Source organism: Monomorium pharaonis, chromosome 9, assembly GCF_013373865.1.
Source record: "Monomorium pharaonis isolate MP-MQ-018 chromosome 9, ASM1337386v2, whole genome shotgun sequence".
NCBI classification, from domain to species: domain Eukaryota; kingdom Metazoa; phylum Arthropoda; class Insecta; order Hymenoptera; family Formicidae; genus Monomorium; species Monomorium pharaonis.
This window is the reverse complement of record NC_050475.1, coordinates 13,386,118-13,400,591: the sequence shown is the minus strand read 5'-3', so window position 1 is coordinate 13,400,591 and position 14,474 is coordinate 13,386,118. Positions and strand designations below refer to the sequence as shown.

The 14,474-nt window shown below is 30.5% G+C and overlaps 1 protein-coding gene across 10 annotated transcripts in view; it reads right to left on the bottom strand.

Annotated features, from left to right (window-relative positions):
• The window catches only part of LOC105832624 (protein O-mannosyl-transferase TMTC4), a 96,855-nt gene extending 88,848 nt beyond the window's left edge, over window positions 1–8,007 (bottom strand). For 3 of the 10 annotated variants that reach the window (XR_004964720.1, XR_004964719.1, XM_036292404.1), the window contains exons 1-5: window positions 7,790–8,007; window positions 7,382–7,546; window positions 7,120–7,303; window positions 5,116–5,295; window positions 4,569–5,035 (exon numbers count right to left, since the gene is read on the bottom strand). Coding sequence is in view for 4 of the 10 variants with exons in the window: in XM_036292404.1 (XP_036148297.1) it covers window positions 4,569–5,035; window positions 5,116–5,295; window positions 7,120–7,303; window positions 7,382–7,546; window positions 7,790–7,890 (1,097 nt within the window). In the remaining 6 variants the exon portion in view is untranslated. Of the gene's footprint in view, window positions 1–4,568; window positions 5,036–5,115; window positions 5,296–7,119; window positions 7,304–7,381; window positions 7,608–7,698 lie in introns of all 10 variants that reach the window. The other 7 variants (XR_004964717.1, XR_004964716.1, XR_004964718.1 and 4 more) reach the window with 5 other exon arrangements.
• Window positions 8,008–14,474: the final 6,467 nt, after the last annotated feature.

The following is a 14,474-nucleotide window of genomic DNA, read 5'->3' as shown; positions in this document are numbered from 1 at the left end:
AGGATTATAAGATTAAAAAATATTGACAGTTTGAATATCTTCTGAATTCTGCTTAAAAAGAATTCAATTTATTTCAAATCTTCTCATTTTATTGCATTCAATAAAATTCTATCAAATACCAACTCTTGCATTCAAAGAATTCACTTGAGTTTAAACAATTTTTAGCATTTAATCGCAATAAGAGGCATTGAAATAATTGCGAATCCTCGCATTAAAAAAATTCACTTCTGCTAATTGTTATCGGATTCAGAGGCATACAAGATTTTATGATTCTATTCTCAATATCGCACTGAAAAGTATTGGCCCATAATCTAATCCAAGATTTTTGCAAAGCAGAATCCCTTTCTAAAAAAGGCGTGTCACCTGTGTGAATTTCGTTCGTATCGTTGCCTTGGCGTCTCTTTTCCGCGACGCTGATTAGTTCTCTCGCTTGCCTCGCTTTGCGTTGCGAGAGTAGTCAGTCGCGATTGAATTTTGACAGTTGTGAAGTTTAATTTTGATAATGAGGCAGATTCTTTTTGGTAAAACGAAAAAAGAATAAAAGAAATGTAAGAGAGAAACAATTAAAGAAAAAAAAAGGAAGTAAATTAGGTAATTACAGAATAGTTAAAAGTAAAAGAGAGAGAGAGAGAAGTGCGTGCATCCGTGCATGTGTATATCTTACTCGAACGAAAGTTTTTCAAAAGTTGAGTATGCATTTCATTTAAAAAAGGGAGAGAGAGACACAGAGAAAGAGTAAGGGAGAAGGGTATGAAATAAGGAATTAAAATATCAGATAAAATTATTTGTTGTGTATGGAAAGGAATTTAAAGATTGTTTGTTATTGAAGATTAGAAAATAAAGTAAAGACATAACATTGATTTGACATTTCGCGTATTTTTCAGAAAAGAGATCGATAAATAGATATATAGATAGTTAAAGAGGGAGAGAGAAATATGGAACAACAAATATATAATATAATTTATAGGTTTATTAAAAATTATATACCTTAAAATAATACATTAAATATATATATATATATATATATATATATATATATATTATATAATAATATCTTTAAAATTTTTTAATCTTTTAAAAAGAAGTAGGAAAGGAAAAAGATAAGTGGATAAATAAATCAAGAGATAGAAAAAGAGATTACGAAATACAAGAAATTTGAAAGAGAAACAGCGTTTTTTGCAGAAAGAAGAAACGGAAAGAGAGAGGAAGTGAGAAAGAGAGTTTAAAATATTATGAGAAATATCAGGTAATAATAAAATAGGAAATTACGTTGCACAATAATGTCCGTATATGTATGTTTATATACATATTTCTTTTAAATACATCTTTAAAATGTTTTAAAATATTTTAATTATAAAATTTAAAGTTGTAATTTTTTATAGATGTATAGGAAAGAGATAGATAAATTGATAGATAGATAGAGAGGGAATGAGTAATAAGGAATGACATTTAAACATTATGTATCGAGATACAATGTCTTTTGTAGAAAGAAGGAAGATAGACTTAAAGTTAGAAGAGAGAGACAGAGTGAGAGAAAGAGAGAGAGAGAGAAAGTGAGAGGGTAGAAATAACAAGAAAAAATAAATAGATTAAAAGATAGAGAGAGAGAAATAGAGAACAACATTAAAATATAATATATAATTTAATTAAAAATTTTACTTTAAAATAGTACATAAAATATATTATATGACAATAATATGTTTAAAATTTTGAAATCTTTCACAAAAAATAAGAAGAAAAAAAAAGTAATTGGTTCTTAGATAGTTTGAGAGAGAGAAATAGAGAGAGAGAGAGAGATTACGGAAGACAAGAAATTAGAAGGAGAAACAGTAACTTTTGCAGAAAGAAGGAACGGAAAGAGAGAAAGAGAAAGCGAGAGTAAAAGAGTTTAAAAGGGAAGAATTAAGGAGAAATCTCAGGTAGTAATAAAATAAGGAAATAACATTGCACAATAATGTTTCTAATGTATGTTAATATATACATTTCTTTTAATACATCTTTACAATTATCAAATTTTAAGTTGTTAATTTTTTGGAAGAAAAGAAAAGAAATGGATAAATAGATAGATAGAAAGTGAGAGAGAAATAAGATACAACATTAAAATATAACATAATTTGGAGAAACGATTTTTATAAATAGAAGGAACAGTAAGAGAGTGCAAAAGAGAAAGTATAAGGGACAGATAGAGTGTTTGAAAGAAGTAATAAGGAAAAATATCATAGTAGAATTAGCTTCAAAAAGGGCCGTTTTGTAAAAAAATTGATAACTCAGATTTGACTGTGCGTAAAGCACAACTAATATGTGTAGATTAAGATAGGTACGTTTGCAATTCGCAAAAAGCTGGGAGTTATTGCAAAATTACTGGTTGAAGTGAGAAAAAAGCAGTTTTTTGTTTGCGTCTCGTAAACGGAATCGAAAAAAGTTTTAAATAAAAGTTGTAGGTATTAAGTAGACCTACAATGATAAATTTGGTTCATTAAGATCGGTTGATTAGTTTGGTTGTAAAGTAGAAAAAACCATTAAAAATGGCCATTTCTTAAATTGTTAATAACTTTTTTAAAAATTAACTCAAGCATTTGAAATTGTAAGAAAATATAATTTTTATGACGATAAAAAAGTGTACCACATTTTATCAAAAAATATTAACAACTTTTCGAGTAATGTCAATTGTTTATCCAAAACGCGTTCCACTAAAATTTAATTTCTACATTTTTGAGACCATGTCCCGAACCAAAGTTTTTTCTCTTCTTAAAAAGTTGCAGTATCGTATATCGGCATTGCAAAATGTGTGCAATACTAAATTATGCAAAAAAATAAAAAACGTACACTTTCCTTGCAATGAAAGTAATAAATAAATTAAGTTATAATAACAAAGAGCATATGCACACGCCGCATAGGTAAAAAAATTATTTATACGTATTTAATGCGTGAAATAAATAATTAAAAAAAGAATTAATTAGAACGTTTATTTGAAGAGATATAAGAAAATAGTTTAGCTCATTAATCTTGTCTCGTCGAGATAGCCCAATTAAAAAAAAATCGTTTCTTTAAGACGCTTAGTTCCCGAGATATTGACAATTGAAGTAATTTGAACGTGCCAGATTAATTTTGTACGCGCTCGCCTGGCCACACGCTAGCACACAAAGTGCGCGCGCGCGCGCGCGCGCGCGCGCGCTGCCAGCCGCCGCTCTCGAGTGATACTGCTTTTGTTAACACGTTTACAGTGGTCAATCTTTATTAATCGCTTCGAACTTTTGGGAGAGATTACTTTAACTATTTAATAAGACACTGTCAAAATTTCAGCTCTTAATATTCATAACTGTAGCAACAGTGATTCTTGACAATTATTGTTTCTTACATGCGCGCAGTAGCCAATAATTTAACACAAAAGGCTGATATTTATAGTTTAATCTTATATTTAAGATCTTTTTAAAATCAAATTATGCATGCCAGCCAAAAAATAATAATAATAAGTAGATGTTGTAGTTCATATAAACATCTATTTTTATAGTTGGCGCATTTTCTTTAAATCATTACTTTTGAAAAAAAAACTCTTATTTTGTAAAGCAAAATATCACTTAGGTTGAATTTGATGAAAAGTATTATCTAAGATTTTGTAATTTTTTCCTTAAAGAGAAACCACACACTTGGTGCTTTTTTTACTTTTTTTAAAAAAGGTAATTTTGGTTGATGTCTATATACTTACGTATTTTGACGCGCTGATTACAAAAATGATAATGAAAGTTGGCGCAAATTTAATTCTCATCGTAAAAACTGTGAAAATTCCATGAAAATTATAGTTTTTAATATTTGTATCATCAAATATTAAAAATTTTTTTAAATATTTCAAATAAAATTTGTAACTTTCGGCACTTTCACCATAAGAATCAATTTGCGCCAATTTTTACTATTATTTTTGTAATTAACGTGTCAAAATATGTAAGTATACACAGTTTAAAAAACGGAGGTATTCGGGTTTTCGGAAGTGCACCCAAATTTTTGAAAATAAAAAAATTTTTGTCGCTATTTTTCGCAAAAAATTTGTTAAAAAATTTTTTTTATTTGTCTCATTGACATTCATAATATATTTTTTTTATAAAAATCGGTCGAGCTCTTTTCGAAAAAATTAACTTTTTTAATCTCCCTCCCCTTATATTTCCTAAAACGGAGATATCAAGTTATTATTTAAGGAAATTTTATATCATATTGACGTGAACTTATGCCATGAAATTCAACTCGATATCTACAAGGGCAGATTTTACATGCTTATTCCGCTATGTAGTTTAATATTTTATTAATAAATTAAGTTTAAAGTACAATATAAAATAATAATAAAATATTTTTTAATGGAAATGTATCTTTTTTTACACAGGTAAATATATTTTTAACTTAAAACAAAATTAATAAGCTCAAGTTTATGTGTTATGTATTTTAAAAACAATTATACATTAAAGTTAATTAAAGTAATTGTTAATCTTCATTTTTAATTAAATTTAGTTAAGAATTAAATGTTATTACCTCTTATCCAACCCTGTTTCTTTTCTAACTTAAAAAAATTTTTACGTTACCTTAAAGTCTTGTTTTTGTGAGAGATAAACATGTATATAATTAATGTTCCAAACATGAACCAAAAAATGATGATCACAAGAATTCTATAATCGTAGCTAGTGATAAGAGAGACACAGCCCATCGACCAATCGAAACAGAGCCACACGGGACATATAAGTAGCCACATATTCAGGCAATAAATATAGTTATAATTAAGTATACGTAACAATGTATTATCCATAAAAGACGCTGGATTATCTACTGATTGAAACTTTGGAGTGGAGAACCCCATGACACTAAACCTTAGAAATAAAAGCGTTATCGCAATGAAAACGAGTGCAGCGAGTCGTAGCAAAGTACTTTTATATTTGACAAAGTTATTTGAAAATTTATCGGCACGTTTAAACGAAACGCGTTTAAAAAAATTAATTATGTCGATCGGATATATTTTGTTCACGATAACTATATCGTATATTGCGCAAATACCCTAAAAGACAAACATGGGTATCCTTTATAGTTACATAAAAAATTTGTTTTTAAGTTTAGCACCATGATTTTGACACTTACGATAGCGGTGATTCCGGTTTCTTTACACAGCATTGCTGCGGTTATGCAAATAGTGAAACCGGACATAGTGACCCATTCACGTAACATATCTTTTGCATATATTGTATGATTATATAACAAGATCGATAGCCAGGTAAACAAACTACATAATAATTCAGCACGTCCAACAATTCCAGACACCTGATATATGAAAGTACAAATATAATTATAATATATTCGGATTTAAGTACATAAATAATTTTTGAGACTAATCACATAATTTTTTTCAAATGGTCATCTTTTTTGTTAATGATCAAGATGTTTTTAAAGCCTAATTAAAAAATTACCACATGAATTCTAAATATAAATATTAAAAATTTTTTACACATATACACATGTCAACAAAATTATTGCATAAATTTAAGTAAAATTTTGTATAATTTAAAACACTACATAAGTTCTTGAGTATTCTAAAATTTTTTATTTTATAATTTCTGAAGAAAATTTATAAAATATAAGTTTAAACTATTCCTTAAAAAAATCCTCATAAAAATATATAATAAAATTTTTTAATCTGATAAAGATGTTTTATCAGGAATTCTTGGCAAAAATTTTTCTCAGAATCCTCCATAAGCTTCAGATTCTTTATATAATTTAAAAAAATATCTTTTATAACTTTAAAAAAACACTTCAAATTTTTAAATATATTTAAGAATATTTTTCAGAAATGGTAAAATACTTTACATCTTTTTTTAAAATTTTTGATATATTAAAATATTCTAAGACTTCTTCATAATTTCTAAAGAAAACTTATAAATATGCTTAAGGGAGCTTATAAAATATGCTTTCTCTGCTCAGTCTGACACAAGTGGTTCAAGTAAAGGGGTTCAAGAAAAATATTTAAATGTTTGTTACCTTCTTTTTTTGCTGTATATGGTCTAAAGTTCATAATATAAGAAAAAATTTGGCTATAAAGTACTACCTTCATTACTAAAATAATTTTTTTTTAAATTGAGAATAAACATTTTTCACTATTATACTACCCTTAGATAAATAAATACAACAATTTGGAATTCATGTTATACCACTAGCATGCATTTACCACACTTATGTGCTGTATTATTTCGATTATTGTAAACTTTTTTTATCTTATCAATTATTTCACTCAAATGAGCAAGTGCATTGTTTCAAAAATTTAACAGTACTTTTCTGGACAGCTAAGATGTATCGTTGTAAAGTTTCACTAACATCTGTTCATTACTTCTATGTTTAATACGACAATAAAAACTGAAAAATCCTGAAAATTCATTGATTCCATAAAAGCCCATGTTAATAAAATATTTAATATCTAAATAACTAGCTAGTTCAGCTTTCTGAAATTTTGAAAATCAATTTATATCACTAATTTAAACTTCTCTACAAAGTTTCATAAAAATCTGTTCATTTTGATTTAGTAGCGGAACTCCCTTAAATATTATATTATATAGGCTTAAGTATTATATTATGAGAATTTTTGTCTATCAAGAATCCATGATAAATTTTTTTTTAGAACTCTATATATAATTTGTCAGAGTTTTTGTATAATTAAACCTTTTAAAAAAAATTGTTAAATTTTTTTACACAAATTGAAACATTTTTTAGAAGAGAAGTGTTGAGAAAATTTATATAATTTCTAAAACTTTTTACATATTCAAGAAAATTCTCTTTTCAAGATTTTTTTATAACTTTCAAAGAAAATTAAAAAATCTAAAGTTTAAAGTATTATTTTAATTAAAAATTTTTTATTTTAAAATATGAAAGATTTTTAAAAATAATAAGTTTTTTCATGTTGCTCATACTTTTTACAATCAGAATATTTATTTTTCTTTCTCTCTTCAAACCCCAAATGTATATTAATATTGTTTAAGTACAAAAGTTTTTGAGGATTTTAAGCAACACGAACATTGAGCTATAGTATCTCATGTTGAAATTTAAAAATTAGGTGACTATTCCCAGGTCAGCAATAAAGCTAAATATTATAATTACAGCCTCTGCATGTATTGGATGAACTGTAAATAAGGCTGTGGCATAGAACGAGGTACTTTGTTCCTTTGGTCCCAAAAATACATTGTAAACAAATAAAGTTAACAGGCAAATTATACTGTGTAATATTATGTTTATTATATGATAATCTTGTGAAATTAAGCTTTGTCGTAACCAAAATTGTAGTCTGCAAGGACAAAAAATAATGAATTTTAATCTTTTTTATAAAACTTATATGTTATAGATACATTTGATATCATTTTACCTGAAACTTAGGGTGGTAAATGGTCTATAAGATTTGTGACTTTGTTTGTGTGATAATTTAGTTCCCCAAAAGTCATTTTGAAATACTTCCCAGAACGGTGTGTCACGTACATCTCTGTTATTAACAATAGCTTCGGTATCATCGAAAACAAAGTCCCCGTCGTAACTGTTAACAAAACAAAGTGACAAAATCACGATTATCCAAGGGTAAAGCGACGGCGGTACGGCTGAAAATTTATAAAATGCTTTGTTAAAAATTGTTTACTTTCTCGCGAATGTAATGTACATGTAATAATAGTGGACTATGAGATAACTCACCTAAGAAATGAGTTACTATTTTATTTTTCATATTTTATTTTTCATATTTTATTTTATTTTCGTCCGGGTTTTCAATATGCCCTCAGCCTACCTAGCATGTGTTCTAGCCGGAGAGAAGACTGATGTGACACAGTACAAGTATACACAGGCTGGGTTCGGGCAAAGAGGATCAGATAGAGTGGAAGCTGCCATAAGAGCACAATGTTAAATGTAGCGTGTCCGAGTTTGAGAGCCATCTACCAGCTCGGAGGCCTTCCTAAATCCTCCCCACTTTTCAATAGCGCCAAAATTCAAATCTTGAAATTTAGTAAAATTATTAATGAAATAAAAAAAGGAAAATCTAATTATTTAAATAATAATAACATTATTATTATATAATTAGTTTATATTTTAATTATTAGTATATATTTTGTTATTTATTTCAACAATATGACGTATGACAAAATATGTACAATTATCGGAATGTGGAAATCAGTGGATGAGATTCTATGTACAATTGTCGGTATTAAGACTGATAAAAAATTCAACATTCCTTTTCACTTTTTACCATTATATTTTTTTACCTGATAGCACAATCTTGATGTTATCGTTGGTTTCAATGTTAATTGTTGTTGGTTTTTCTACAGTTGCTCTTTGTATACCCAAAACCACTCTTTTCGATGGATGGAAACAATCTCCTATAAAATATAAATTTTATTGTGGAGAAAATTAAGCAGGTGTTTTCCAGAAAACAATTTTTGCCTGAGGCATCGAAAATTTTTGGCCTTAATGACAAATTGTCAATAAATTGACGGCAACAAGTTTTCTGGGTTATAATTGTTAATTTAAGAAAACTCCAAGATCATTAATGGACTTTAAAAATAAATGTTTTCTACTTAAATTACCTTCAAGGGTCGATCTATAAATCTCCATTTTGTCCTTGTGATATTTGATAACTGATGGTGATGAAGACTTACGAAGAGATTTAATGGTAGGCATCGCTCCACGAACAAGCAGTGGCCTTGGATACTTTTTCCTGATACATTTTGATTCAAAATGATCCGAACAAATACGGAGATAATTTGGAGGATCCCCTTGTACACCAGCAAATTCCTGCCATTTGTTTCGCCTGTAAATCAGTTTTTTATTAGAGAATTCCAGTATACAGAGTCATTCAGAACAACTCCGTCCGTAAAATGACGCATTCCTGACGCAATTCTAAGACGATTTTTCCTTTACCAAAATTTTATTTGAAGCGTAGTTTTTGAGTTATAAGCCAAAATAGTTAACGAATTACGCGTCGAGTACAGGGGCCCGATTCTTGAAGTCATTCGCAAGAGAAACGTATACGCAAATACTCGCTCTAACAGAAAGTTGTAAGTTTATTGGTTAATAGCCATACGATAGCCAATAAATTTCTAACTTTTCTGTAAGAACAGAATTTGCGAATACGTTTCTCTTGCGAATAAATTCAAGAATAGAGCCCCAGAAGGCAGGCAGGGGCGGCGCGCCACGAGCGTAACGCGGGCGCGGCTGACTATCCGCGTCAGCTGACGGGTGATTACCACCGCGTAAGTCGCTAATTATTTTATTTTATAACATAAAATTATGCTTTAAATAAAATTTTGGTAAAGAAAAGATTGTCTTGGAATTATGTTAAAAATACGCGTTTCTTAAAATCACTAACAACCAAAAGTTGTTCCGGATCGCCGGCCGTCGGACGCTGCAACCAGTTGATTGCTACACGCGATGTGTATGTATGCCGTGTTTGTGTAAAAGGAAGAGAGAGAGAGAGGGGGTGGGGGTGGGGTAGGAAAGACGTTTATACACACGTACGCATACACTTTCTCTTTCTCTTTCTCTCTTTTACACAAACACAGCAACACACACGTCGCGTGTAGCAATCAGCTGGTTGCAGCATCTGACGCACAAACACTCATACACTTGATCACTCACTCACCTGCTAACTCACCTTGTAGTAGCCCCAGTGAACACAATAATATAGTTGCAGTGTAACAGCAATGTAACCGAATATAACAGCCCAGATAGCCAAGCGAGATTAAGCATATCGGGCAAATTAATGCACTGCATGTATGTGTGAACTTGCCCACAATTTGCTGTTATTGTAATTTAACGTGGAACGAAGTTAACATCAGGAGAGCAAATAACCTTCATGAGTTCATAAAATTATAAGTGCATGCACTGAGGAATAATAAACTTCCCAGTGAACACAGTAATATAGCAGCAGTGTAACAGCAATGTAACCGAATATAACAGGTTACGTTACTTTGAAATTACACGTAACTTACATGTAAGTTACAATTTCCGACTCAGCAATATAACATGTTATAATTACATGTTATCTAACCGTTACACAACAGTTACAAAGAAAAATAAAATAAAATAAAAATTTCATTTTTTAAAAATTATTTTTATCAACAGCACATACTACATTTAGAATAAATTTTTATTAATTAATTAAATTTAAATTATGTAATTTTTTATTTTATTCTTACTTGCCGCTGCTAGATTTGAACCCGGGACCTTAGAATGACTAACCTTTTGTACTCTACCTGCTACGCCAATTTGACTCATCGATATGGGTACTTGTTATTGTCTACATATACTTATATGTTATAAACTGACGCAACTATATTATTTTTTATAAAAGCAATTAAATTTTGCAAAACATTAAAAATAAATAGCATTAATTTATTTACTTATTAATTTCATTGTTAAATTTATCTTTTTCCATAACCTTAATAATTAATTTGATGGAAATTGCGATCTATTTAGCACTAATCTTTAAAGCGTTCAAATGATTAATTAGATGGTTAACTATATAGATCGTAATTCTAAGAAAAAATTGAATAGTATACATTTATTATTCTGTTTTTGTTCAGCACATGAGGAATTTCGATTTTGTGCATTTTTTGTGCACAGTAATTGTAGACAAACCGTTATTTTTGAAAACATTATCTTTATAATAATTTTTTTTATTATCAAATAGATCTATCATTCAGGATGTTATAATATTGTCTGATTTCTGAGTCAACTACGACGCATCGTTCCGTAATAACATTGATACGAACGTGTTATGTTACGATTATACAATTTTTGTTGAATAACTGTAACGCCAAAACGATGTATAACAGCTATATCACTTGCGTATAACAAATATTACGTAACAGGTTATTTCCATGTCATATAGCACCTACATATCACAAGAATAACAATGTTAAATTACATGTAACTTCCATGTTATATTGCCGCTATAAAATGTGTTCACTGGGAGCGTAGCCAATCTTTTCATGCTTATGAACAATTATTAGAGATGGTTGTTAAAGATGCGCGACACATCCAAACTTTCTCGCTTTTGTTAATTACACTCAATTAACACAATAAAAATTACGGGTTTACTGTTTATTCACTCACTACCGATTTTCAAAAATTACTTTATTCACCGTTTCCAAAAATTACTTTAAAAGAAACGCGAATGCGAATAGCACAGAACTCGACGCGAAGCGACGGACCGCAAAGACTGCACGACGACGACCACGAGGGTTATGTTTACAACGTGCTGTGACCGGGACTAAGGCCCGGTTTCACAACTCATGATTAAATTAACTGGCCGATTATTCCATTGGAATTGACCTATCGTATTTATCGTTAAGCAAAATTAACAAATACGATAGGTCAATTCCAATGGAATAATCGGCCAGTTAATTTAACTGTGAGTTGTGGAACCGGGCCTAAGAATGCCGGCGCCGTAAACAAAGGGAGCAAGGGCGTCGGCGCGGCGGCGTGGTAGAAGTCGCTGTCGCGACTGTTGCCATCTGCGGCGCCGCATTTTTGGCTGCGTGGCGCGTGATTGACGCAAGCGGCGAGATAAGACAAACGATCGGCTAAAATCTTTGCATTGCGAATGCGGTAAAAAACATGAAACGTATGACCTACTTGAAAAAATTAATTATTTATTATAATTAATAACTATTTTTAATTATAATAAATATTTATTATTTTAAAAAGCATGTGTTATACGTTATTACGTTTTCGAAACTATGCAATTACGATACGAAAGTGTCAGTCAACCGCAAGAATAATGTAATTAATAATATAATTACATTTGGAAAAATTTATTTTTATTCTGCTCATGAGAGATATTCCACCGTCGAAATGTATTGGTCACTCTGAAAAGAGCGGATTGGTTAAAAGAATTTTTAAAGTAGATGCTCAAAATGTCCGCCATCCATCCTAACGCAAGCTCTTATGCGTTTTAACAAATTTCTTTCGACGTTCTCCATTACTTCTTCGTCGATATCCCAAACAGCAAATTGTAATCTTGTCTCTACCCAGGTAGCAAGCCTACGTCATTTTAACGTCCCAAAATGGTCATATCTGATCATATGTCGTCAAAATGACCATTTTTTTACATGACCTAAAATTGACGTCATGATGTGACGTCATTTCGTAGTCATATTTCAGTCATGATCTGACGATTATTTTCCCAGACAGCTCGCATCCAAAATCGGGACATAAAGACGTCATTAAGACGTATTTTAGACACGGTCTAAAGCAGTGTCTACAATGAGATTTAAGGCGTAAGGCATAAGCATATTATATAAGCATATTCCCAGGTAGCAAGCCTACGTCATTTTGACGTCCCAAAATGGTCATATCTGGTCATATGTCGTCAAAATAACCATTTTTTTACATGACCTAAAATTGACGTCATGATGTGACGTCATTTCGCAGTCATATTTCAGTCATGATCTGACGATTATTTTCCCAGACAGCACGCATCCAAAATCGGGACATAAAGACGTCATTAAGACGTATTTTAGACACAGTCTAAAGCAGTGTCTACAATGAGATTTAAGGCGTAAGGCATAAGCATATTATATAAGCATATTATATTTAACTTTAAGAGAACTTTTTAAAGAAAACATTTAGATATCTTGGAAATGATGTCAAAATGGTAACATTTACCAGAGACGTCTACTAAGAGAGGTCTTTAAGATATCTCATTGAAGAGTCTTACTTAAGTTTCTTGAAAATGTTATCCTTATGACATCAGTTAAATGATATCAGCTTGGTATCTCATAAAAGATATCACAATGCTGTTATGAGTGACACACTCATAACGATAAGGTATCAGTAACACGATGACGTAAGTCGGTCAGCTGCAGTCAGCATCGAGCGCATCGCGCGAGGTTTCGCGCAATCCGCTCGACAATTAGCGCAATGCTCCTTAGACAGCACTTGTTATCTAAGCAATAATTTGGAATACTGACCGATTTACGCCCTCACGCAATCCTCCCCTTCTTTCGATCTAACTACCGAATTATCGGATATATAAACCGGCAAAAGAAGGTGAGGATCGGGTCAATCCGAAATAGACAAACTAAGACAACACACGACACTCTGCTTTGCGGGGTCGTGTATCGCCGAGATAACTTATTGTAAATACACAACCACGACACTCTGCTTTGCGGGGTCGTGGACAACGAGCTCATAGACGCGACTCTCTGCCTTGCGGGGTCGCGATCTATTCACTGTATACGAATACAAGAATAAAAGTGTTCAATACAATTAACGGTGTAAGTGACCAAATACCTTCCTCGCGAGATCTCTGGCAGCGATCCCAAATCGTACTCACAACGAGGGGTACAACAATGCTGTCCGATTTTTGAGCCGTCCATGCGCGTCGTAGTTGACTCAGAAATCAGACAACACTAAGAGGTCTTTGAGATATCTAATTGAAGAGTCTCATTTAAGTTTCTTGAAAATGTTATCTTTATAGCATCAGTTAAATGATATCAGCTTGATGTCTCATAAAAGATATCACAATGCTGTCCGATTTTTGAGCCGTCCATGCGCGTCGTAGTTGACTCAGAAATCAGACAACACTAAGAGGTCTTTGAGATATCTAATTGAAGGGTCTCATTTAAGTTTCTTGAAAATGTTATCTTTATAACATTAGCTAAATGATATCAGCTTGATGTCTCATAAAAGATATCACAATGCTGTCCGATTTTTGAGCCGTCCATGCGCGTTGTAGTTGACTCATAAATTAGATAACATTATAATATCTTAAATGAGAAATCCATTTGATATTATTTAAAAATTATTATAAAGATGTTTTCAAAAATAACGGTTTACAATTACTGTGCACAAAAAATGCACAAAATCTAAATTTATCATGTACTAAACAAAAACAGAATAATAAAAACCATCTAATTAACCATTTGAACGCTTCAAACTATTAATGCTAAAAATAGATCGCAATTTCCATCAAATTATTAAGGCTATGGAAAAAGATAAATTTAACAATATGAAATTAATAAGTAAATAAATTAATGCTATTTATTTCTAATGTTTTGCAAAATTTAATTGCTTTTATAAAAAATAATATAATTGCGTCAGTTTATAACATATTGGTATTATATGTATAAGACAATAACAAGTACCCATATCGATAAGTCAAATTGGCGTAGCAGATAGAGTACAAGGTTCGTCATCCTAAGGTTCCGAGTTCAAACCTACCAGCGGTAAGTAAGAATAAAATAATTTAATTTAAATTTAATTAATTAATAAAAATTTGTCCTAAATTTAGTATGTTACTGTTGATAAAAATAATTTTAAAAAAATGAATTTTTATTTTACTTTTTTATCTTTAGTTGCAGTTTAAAAATATCTGATTTAAGAAACCTTTTAGATATCCGATTTAAGAAATTTTTTAGATATCCAATTTAAGAAATCTTTTAAATATCAGTTTTATGATATCTTTCTGTTCT